This window comes from Papaver somniferum, chromosome 2, assembly GCF_003573695.1.
Source record: "Papaver somniferum cultivar HN1 chromosome 2, ASM357369v1, whole genome shotgun sequence".
NCBI classification, from domain to species: domain Eukaryota; kingdom Viridiplantae; phylum Streptophyta; class Magnoliopsida; order Ranunculales; family Papaveraceae; genus Papaver; species Papaver somniferum.
This window is the reverse complement of record NC_039359.1, coordinates 168718263-168728682: the sequence shown is the minus strand read 5'-3', so window position 1 is coordinate 168728682 and position 10420 is coordinate 168718263. Positions and strand designations below refer to the sequence as shown.

The following is a 10420-nucleotide window of genomic DNA, read 5'->3' as shown; positions in this document are numbered from 1 at the left end:
GAGGAGACGCCTGCTCAGAGATAGACAAACGATAGTCATCTATGGCTTGATCCATACTTGCCGTCATAACAACGGACTCTTCAAAGAGATGATCTGCAGCTTGACGTATTTTAACCGTCTCGTTTAGTGCGGGTCAGATTTGGACATACACGCGCCCCTTTGCCCGAACCCTTTCAGCCATCTAGAATGTTTCGTATTGATCAGAAAATTGGGCGATTATAACGACCGCAAAACCATGGCTGACACGTGGACAGCATCGAAAGTGGGTCGTACTTCGAGAAATATTAAAAAGAAAATATATATATATATATATATATATATATATATAATAAATATATACTAAAAAAATAAAAATAGTCTGCCAATAACGAACGGCAGCGAGCAATGTCTACGTTCATAGACTCCACCATCAGGCGACTATCGTTGACTTGTACGTCAGTCAAGCGCAAATCTTGATCAGCCTCGTGAACTCGTTTAGTAATAGCATGAATGATCTTGTCCTCGGCTCCAGCCCCTTGGGCAAGTGAAAGGGTGTCCTCGTGTTCATCATATTCTCTACGTGTTTTGTCTCGATGGAACGAACGATGAGTCCACAACATTCCCGCTTCCTTCCTAAGAACAAGCAGACACGCTAGTTCGTCCTCGATATAAGGATGAGGTACAAGTGAAATGGTTTTTGTTAAGACCAGAGTGTGACCAAGGAGTGTCCGCATCACTAGGTTGGAGATCCAGAGGCGACAATCTGAAATAGCCCGGTATATTGTAGCCACCATCGCCAAGGAATCTGCATACAGCTGATTAGCCGCGCCATGTGCCGTAGCGGCATCATTCAGGGTGCATTGAGTCTCTGAAGATACCCGACCCGCTGTCTCCGTGTCTAACTCGGTTTGGTAGCTTCAGACACCTCCCTAAACTTGGTATTCGCGCCATGCCTGTTAGCAATTCTCCGCTCCCGTAGCGCTTCAACTTCAGCCTTCACAAGCAGCGGATGCTTCAGTTCGTCATGCTTGAACATCACAGAGGTTAATGCAGGGATAGGCGCCAAGACTAACATGTACCCGTGAAGAGAGTCAGCCATGCGAGTCGAGTAGCTCACACAAGGAAGAAGGAAGAAAAAATCGAGAAATAAGATGAGAAGGTACCAGTTGTACATATATATATGCATATATAAGAGAGACACCATTCACGAGGCAGTAACCAGCGATCTTCTCCATGCGCATAGGAATGCATATGCTGACTCGACCGTATAAGTATAAGGTTATCTTACAACTAACCTCATAGTCAGGGGACTAATGTTGATACATGAAAAATAATTCCCCTTAACCAGGTTAGGGTGTCCCAAAGAGGGGAAAGGCCACACATGGAACATGGGGACTAAGGTCCAAGTCCACCAAAGAAGTATCCATGAGGTGGAAAGGACAATGAAGGCATTAACAAGGAAGAAGGAGGTCATATTAGAGAAGGGATGGCATTAGTAGTAATTAAGGAGGTTTAGGACACATGGCAAGATGTCATAAAAAGAAGGGGCTTTTGGAAAGTCTATATAAGAAAGGACAAGGTACAATGGAAAGACAACTCTCTCTCATACTATTCTAAGAAAAGTGAGGTGATCTTGATATACTAGGACGGGTAGAACCTAACGAGAATTACGATATTAACAAGGAGCAGCAGCCGTTCCGTTACATGGTATTCATGATGGTGGGAGGATAATTAGGAAAGAAATGGTGAGATTTAATTCTTAAGCTTTAGTTCTACCTATTATTTGGTAAGTATTTCAGGCATGCACGGTAAGTTTTAATTCTTAAATCTGTAACGTTTGCCGAGTTGAAATGGTGAGATTTAATCCTAAATCTTAGACGTGCATGCCCATATACTATCCGATTAGGTAAGTATTTCAAAATATAAAACTTTAGTCGTGCATTCCCACATAAAATTAGGTAAGTATTTCAAATGGTGATATTTAATCCTTATTTAGTGTGGATGCCCTAAGTATTAGCTCAATTTATTATGAGTAGAAATTCATATCTTTTAATAACGTTTCCTTTTCGGTCTTTCTTCCTTTGTAAAACTATTCTTATTCTTATATTATTACAACAAAATAATCATTATCAATCAGAATGAGAATTTGGTTTCAAAAAATGTAAAAGTTTTCAAAAAATGTTTTTGAAGATCATCCATTCTTTCTCTTTCTGGCTGCAAAGTTTCCTCGAAATAGTCTGCGAACACATATTTATTCCCAAAAAGATTTCTGCAGCGTTTCCTTTCTAAGTATATATTTTTTTAAAGTTCTTTGTTCTTTGGATTTTACATATGGAAACTCTAATGTTATTTTTTTTTGCAGGTTGATTAAATTTGTGTTATTCGACTGCCATTTTTTTGGGAGCTTTACATATTACAACTCCCAAGGTATTCCACTCCATGTAACTTTCCTCACCTTACTCGATTGTTCCATTTTTCTAAAGTTCTTTGTTCTTTGGGTTTTACATATGGCAACTCTAATGTTGTTTTTATTTTGCAGGTTGATTAAGGTTGGCTTATTCGATTGCAATTTTTTTTGGGGGTTTTACATTTTACAACTCCCAAGGTATTGCGCTCCACGTAACTTTCCTCACCTTACTCGATTGTTCCATTTGTTCAATGAGTACAATGGAAATTATGCGTTGTATTTTTGAATTTTTTCATGAGTAGAATAAAAATTATTCCTATTATTTGTAAAAAGAATATATTGTTTGTATTTTTAAAAAGTTATTGTAGTAGTTGAAGATTAACACCTTTTTTTTTTGAAGACATGGTTAAAAGTTATTGTAGCATTTATATTTTAATTTTTTTGCTTGTAATGCTACCATTTAATGGGTGTAACGTTTAATTGAAGAGGAAGTACATAACTAAGAGGGCTAGAGGATTGGTTGCAAACACCACAGCCGCTAGATGTCTTTTTCTAGGATGAGACTGGAGTGGTTGGATCACATGTTTGTCTCTCAAAATGATATCCGACCGTCCAAGACTCAGAAACCTATGTTGTTTTGTATTTTAGATTTACTTTACTTTAGTTATTATTAATTTTCTATTTATATACACCATTGTTGTGGTTTTATATTTTTTTGAAGGTTTATCTATGCTTTAATAGTGGTTCTTGGTTCTGGGTATGGGTTTAAAGATCAATATAGATGTTCTCCAACGACGAAACCTTCATCTTTGTTGTTTCCGTTGACATAATTTTCACCGAAATCGTCATCATTAATTTATCCGATAATAGAATCTTTATCGATGGTTTGTTTTTTTTACGATGAAATCTACATCTTTAGGTACAAGAGATTTGAGCAAATTACTCTTATTTTGGGAGCACATCTTTCTAAACAAAAAAACAAACAAAATGGTTGGAATTTTATTATGAGAAGAACCATTTTTGCTCTGATTTAATCGGATCTTATTCATACTTGTATTTGTCTTACTCTGGCAATCCTTCTTCTTTTCTTGTCGTATTTCTCGATATTGTGTTTTTACGGTATGATTTTGTTTATTTGATTTTTCTTTAATTTTGGATTTTAATCTCATTACAGCCTCAAATTACCATTAATCAAACTTTTCATTATAGAATACAAGAAACAAAAAAAAAACAAATGGTTTTTGGCACCCACTCGTTGAAGATGCACTGGCCTCTGAGGCCGCCACGAGGGTGTATATACTAACCGGGGTGTTTTTAGATTTGTAATGTGAAAATAGTTTTTGTTTACTCGGGAAAGTGATTTCGGGAGTTAACAAAGTATTCTCAATTATGAATTTCAGCTTCATTCTCGATCATCTTGCATGGTTTTCTTTCCAACAAAAATTGGGGTAGAAAAACTTGAAATCGAAGAAAATATAATTATCATATTGGCTTTTACGTTTTCACATAATCGTATATGGAAATGGGAATTGTTGTATGAATGGGAAGATTGATAAAGTGGTCATACTAAGTTATCCAAATAAATTGTTCAATGAAATGCTCAAGTGAATATATATTCTTGTAGTTCTTGTAAAATGGTTTTATCTTTCATCGTATGACATGACGACTGGGTGTTATGTATCAGGATTATAAATATATCTTCGTTTAAGAAACCAACAGATATTCAAATTTTCCTCTCAGATTTCTAGATTTCGTCTCTTCAATTGTATTTAATATAATTTTGGTATGACGACAGTATATGATAAAGACCATACAACTCAAAAATGTGCAGTGCATAAAACTTGGTTAAATATCATTGTTGTTGCAATTTCTTAGAACCTTTAATATTATTTGACAAACATCCACAATTATCTTACTTGTTTGCATATGGTATTTACTTTGAACTGTAACGAATCGCTTACACATTCATTCCTATCTACACTTAAATACATTCATTACATGAAGATGTTCTTATTCCTATAATACAGACTATTGGAACAAAAGGGTGCCAAAAATGTCATAAAATGAAAAAGTCAGTAATCAACAAAATGCATTAGTATTAATCTGTTTGCATATCTGTGTCTTGGCCTACTAAATAAAATTTTGATGTTTTACTTAGTAGTCTTGTGTGCAATTGATGTACCACAACAATCAAACTCATCACCTTCTTCTAATAAACGGTCAATCCCAACTTCTAAATCAAAACCATCTCTGGTTCCCATTCCCTCAAAAAAGCCATCATCTCCGTCACCCAAAGATAAATTACCACTCCAAGAGATAAAATCACCTCCTGTTTACTCTCCACCACCCCCGGTTCTAACCCATGAAAGTAAATCCCCTGTAAAAAGGATGAGACCGCCTCCTATACATTATCCCGTACCAACTGTAAGCTCTCCAATACCACCACCACCAGTTCACTTCTCGACACCACCAACAATTCACTCCTCACCGCCCTCAAGAAAATCTCCTGTCCAAGAAAAGAGATCAATTAATCTTAATTCCCCACCATCGGTTCCAATGCCTAAAAGTAAATCCTCTGTAGAAAAGACAATATCACCTCATGTATACTCTCCACCACCACATGTATACTCTCCTCCACCGCCTATTCACTCTCCCCCACCGCCTATTCATTCTCCGCCACCCCCAGTTCATTTTCCCCCACCACTAGTTCACTCTCCTCCTCCACCAATTTACTCACCACCACCACCACCAGTTTACTCACCTCCACCACCAGTTTACTCACCGCCACCACCAGTTCACCCTCCTCCACAACCAATCTCTCACTCACCCCCACCACCTGCATCCTCCCCACCACCACCTATGAGATCTCCTCCACCAATCCCATTACCAGATGTAATCCTACCACCAGATTTAGGCTTTGCTTATTCATCGCCTCTCCCACCCGTGTTCCCAGGTTACTAAGTAGTGTACCTTGAAATCTCTACACCTACTCTTTAGCAGTTACCTTGTACAGGTCCGAAATGAAAACTGAACAATCTTTTTAGCTAACTGAAAGATCCGCACATTTGGCATTGTAACCAATATCTCATCATTCAAGAAAAGTCTTTCATCAATAGAAGGGAAAGATGGAGTTGGTTGTGATTGAGGTGATGTCCGCGGTTGCGATCTCGGTGTTGGCTGCGTTGTGGTCGAGGTTTCGGGGACGAAGGAGTTGGAGTTGCGTGGGTGTCTTCGTCGTGTCTGGTGGAGACCACGGTTTACTAGATATGGGTAAAGCTACACACTTAGACTTATTGCAGTCAACTGGGTTGTTCACCACAGGAGTACAGACTTTTGTTGTCTTTTGTGTTGGCCTAGAAGGCATACAGTTTCTTGAATCATCAAAGTATGTGTTGGAGTTGCTTGATGGAACACATAAATGTGACTCTTCGTTAAAAAAATTATCTGAGAATGTAAAATTTTCCAACTTAGGCAACTTGCATACCTTTTCCGGGACAAGCCTCTTTAAAGAATTACTCGACAAATCCAATATCTCAAGAAATTTCATGGGGCAGAATCTGTTATTCATGTCTCCTACAAATGAATTTAATCCCGCATCGAATACTGTCAAATTCGTCAGGGACGAAACCTCTGTTGGTATACAACCAGCAAAGTCATTGTTAAGTAAGTTTATCTCATTCAACGTGTTACCCATCTTACCAATGCTCTTAGGGATGCACCCTGTGAATTTATTGTTGGCCAAAACCACAACTGAGACTGGCGAGTTTCCAAAATTTTCGGGGAGATCAGAGTGGAATCGATTGTCGTTCAGAAAAAAACCATCTAGATCCTTATTAAAGAGCTCTGGAGGCAACTTCCCTTCAAAATCATTAAACCTAAGATCAAGATATTTAAGTGCAGGAATTGAAAGAACGACTTTTGTAAAAGGACCCACAAACCTGTTGTTGCTGAGATCAAGTTCATGAAGTATCGTCAGTCTTGAAAAGCTCTGGGGAATAACCCCACAAAAACGGTTTGAGTTCACATGAAACAGAGCAATATCATTCATCAAGCCTAATTCTACAGGAAGGTAACCATCAATGTCTCCCTCATTAATATCAACACCAGCAACAACACTCATATCTGGATTATCAAGAGCAGGTGAACAAAAGACACCATTATAGGCACATATGTATGGTCCAACCCAATTCCCAGTTGTATTAAATGGGTCTGAATACATAGCTTTCTTCCATGCTTGAAGACCAATATAAGCTCGGCGAAGTCTTTTATTTGCAAATGTTTCCTTTATATCGATTTCATATTCAACATTGTCAGGTGAATCTCCATTTTCAGGAAAGGTCAAGAGTTGTCTGCGGACAATCAATGAAGCTTCTTCTTCAGTAACAGCAGACAAGAATGAAGGTAATAACACGAAGAAGAAGAAAAGAGCGAATGGTAGAGAGAAAAACCAAGTGGAACCAAATAACACCTGCATTCTGAATATGCCGACCACAATGCCTTGAGAATATGCCCTAAGGCTTTAATGAAAGAATGTTGACATTTATTTAGTAAGGAATTTTGTAAAAATATCGATCAATCTTGATTAACAAAGAAATTTGAGAAGTTGTTTTGTCTGTAATTTTATTTTTGATCAAATTTTTGAATGCTCATAATCTCTGAAGGGTTTTCAAAAGTTTTATTCCAAGTTTTCTTTTATTAGAAACATATTATTCTTTTTTTTTTGGTAAGATTCTTTTATTAGAAATTTCCATAGCTTGTTTATGGTTCCTAAAATTAAGGTAATTGTTAATCAACACAACTTGTTTTTCTTTTATCTTCTTACGTTCTAACTTTAGTGGGAGTTCCTTAGATTGTGGAAGAGAGGACATCCTGAACTGGTGTACTAGTCAACTGAGATAAACAGTTATGAGGCAAATGACAACCAGTCAAATCTTTCATTCTTTAACTGTTTAACGATTTTTTATTCATTGACCATATACCATTAACAAGTCAAGAATAAGTTGGCTTTTTTTTATCTTTTCACTGATATCCATTGGATCGTTTACGTTATATAAGCGCTAACTAGAAAGCTAGCCGGGAAACATGATAATAGGGATCATATTAAGTACTATTGGATTTCAAGACGCTACTTCGACAGATTATGTGTTCAAACTTTAATAGGCATGATTTTTGATAGAATACCATAGAAAGTGTTGACGTAGTGTTGTAGATCACCTGGCATCCGCACTAAAAGAGACAGGATATATTTTCTTTCTTCGAGTATGTTAGTCCAAGATTAAAAAACAAATAAAAAATGTTTGTATAGATAGAACGAGTCAAAACAAATGGGCCCAAAATAATCAGTGCTATGGTAAATATTCTTTGAATTTACATCAAACTTACACAACCACCTTTTCATATTCTTTTCTAGATCTTCACATCTCCCAATACTTGTAACTACTACCATTAGTACTAATGAATGCATGTCATTTACCCTATTGTAAATGCTAATGTATTCCCTCTATCTAATTATCCCGTAGATAGAGATAATTTCCTTTATAATGGTGATACAAATATCTAGTAACAAGAAATTCTCTCTTTTCCTATTTATATTTCTTTTGTCCAATAGTTCATTTTTTGATTTAGTTTATAATACGTTATCAGCACGTTATGTTATTGAGCTAGTTTATTTTGTTTTTCTAATAATCTAGTAATATTAAATTTCCCTAATTTGTTTTAAAGGTTGTCAATCAGCCACAATGATAACCATTTTATATAATAAGGTAAGATACTATCTTTCATTGGTCTTCTTTTAAAAGAAACGAAAAAATTTGAGAACTTTTTATTTAAAAAATACACATGCTTTGATAAACATTTAGTTTTCATAAAATGAAAATTTAATTGATTATAGTAATTTATTGCTAGTATTGTTAGTATTTTCATTTCGTAATTTGCAATTTTACATTTGGTTAGGCAAATAATTGGTTCATACACACATATATGTGTCGTGTATTAATTAGATTTTGCACATTTGTAAATTATATATATATATATATACATGGGAGTTTTATTTCTCGAAGAATTATTATCATTTGTTTTATTTTCATATCAATGTAAAGGTAAGAACAATAACTTCCATAAGCTTATGAATTCTTATTTTTATCTTTACTATGGTACTAAATTGTGGATCATATTATTAAAGTGGGTGAATGGTTGTATATCCTTGAAGGATAGTGTAACTTTAGTTTTTCCTCCATAATTGTAATCTTTTGAATTTAAAACTATTCCACCTGAAGTTGGAACTCAGTGTGATAAAATATGAAAAAAATATATTCACTTAGTCAGTCGGTTGGTCCCTAAAGCGACTTGTAACAAAGCACATCATGTCTGTATCAACGGTTCCTGAAGTAACCTGACACTGATATTGATTTTATTTTTATTTTTTTCATAAAAACATTTGTCCATGTGTACATTGGTAATGAATATCTGGTCAACCTCGAAGGTGACGAAATTAGAGATTTATTCAAATTATGTTGGTACTGTATCTGTGTATGTTCTTTATTTACTTCATTTTTGTTTTAAATACTGGTCTTGTAGAAAAATGGATTCCAAAAGTAATCCGCAGGATGTTAGTGACTCCAGAAGTAGTCCAACATGTATGATAAATTCTTTTAAAAATCCAAATTATTATGGGTTTTAGCAGTAATTCACAAAATATATACTCTGGAAGTGGTCTTCGAAAATAATTGGATTCCACAAATAAGCCATGATTTTTTGGATCACTAAAATGCGCTTGATTTAATGATTGTTTTTATTGATGAATCTGTTAAGATTTTCTCTTTTATAAATTAGGAATATGAACTCCAGAAGTAACGTGTCTCTCATTAATATAAACGATGGAGACATTTTTCTTGTAAACAGTGGAATACAACCATAAATTTTCGAACCTGTAAATATTTACAACCTTCAAAATGTATAAAGAAAATGTGAATAACATTTTCAGTTCAAACGGCTTTAGAAGATCACATATCATTCTACCAAGTGGTATGAAATTAATTATTGAAGATGCCTTATATTTTACCATATTCCAGAAGAATCCGTTGAGTTTTGAAAATATTCGGCGTAATTAGCACCTCCAAACGATAAGTGAGCATTTTATGGAGTATTTATTACTTTAATTATACTCTTTTATCTCAGTCAAGGTTTTTGTCCCACTGGGTTTTTCTTTTCAAGATTTTAACGAGGAAATATATGCGCGTCGAACTTCTTTTCCTAATCTATCAACAATTGTACACTTTGTCCTTAATCAAGGTTTTTTCCTTTTGGGTTTTTCTGACAAGGTTTTGATGAGGTAACCAACTTGAAGAAAATTGCTTAAAGATGTTTTCAAAAACATTATAGAAGATGGACTTATATCTTTTTGTTGAACAAAGATTGTCAGTATGTGGTTCTACTCGGAGACCAATATTATGTAACTAGTCTTTCGATACATATATGGGTGCACATCATCAGGGGGGGAACATCGGTATTGTGTGATGGACATTGTACGCCACAAATTTTATGTGAATGTACACTTTTTTTCGCTTGATTTTGTCCCAAAAGGTTTTCCTAGCAGGGTTTTAATGAGGCAATATTCAACGCGTCCAATACCATTGTTAGAGCATTGCTTGGTCGAACTCACAAGTATTGCTTTCTCAAGCATGTTGTATGTTAGAGCATAGCTCGGCTGAACCCACCAAGCATTGGTATGACAAGTTTGGTTGTCATATTTTGGTATCAAAACTCATATAGAGTCGTTTGATTAAATACTAGAGCCATTTTCGTTTAGGTTAGACTAGAAAGTCTAGGAATGTTGAGACATACAAGTATTACTCTGAAGACCTGAAGAATGAGAAGAAGTAACGACTACAACAACGACATCATCCTTCCACTTGAGGTTAGTAATATTGACTTGATCTTGTTTCCATTCCTAACGTATCTTTCAAGTCGTGCTATTTTGAAAATATAACAAGCGAAGCTGTATTTGTATATAATACTCTAGTGGTGAGACTTGGT

At 35.4% G+C, this 10420-nt stretch overlaps 2 protein-coding genes across 2 annotated transcripts; one reads left to right on the top strand and one right to left on the bottom strand.

Moving 5' to 3' along the window:
* The first annotated feature begins 4531 nt into the window (after nt 1-4531).
* LOC113352406 (pollen-specific leucine-rich repeat extensin-like protein 3) lies at nt 4532-5347 on the top strand. The gene has a single exon (XM_026596227.1). It carries the CDS (start codon nt 4532-4534, stop codon nt 5345-5347), a length of 816 nt encoding a protein of 271 aa, XP_026452012.1.
* On the bottom strand, nt 5262-7037 carry LOC113354245 (pollen-specific leucine-rich repeat extensin-like protein 4). The gene has a single exon (XM_026597645.1). It carries the CDS (start codon nt 6858-6860, stop codon nt 5496-5498), a length of 1365 nt encoding a protein of 454 aa, XP_026453430.1. The 5' UTR covers nt 6861-7037; the 3' UTR covers nt 5262-5495.
* Between the last annotated feature and the right edge of the window lie 3383 nt (nt 7038-10420).

Excerpts from the sequence above, each read along its gene's own strand:
- LOC113354245 (XM_026597645.1), bottom strand. The coding sequence starts at position 6,860 with ATGCAGGTGTTATTTGGTTCCACTTGGTTTTTCTCTCTACCATTCGCT.
- LOC113352406 (XM_026596227.1), top strand. The coding sequence starts at position 4,532 with ATGTTTTACTTAGTAGTCTTGTGTGCAATTGATGTACCACAACAATCA.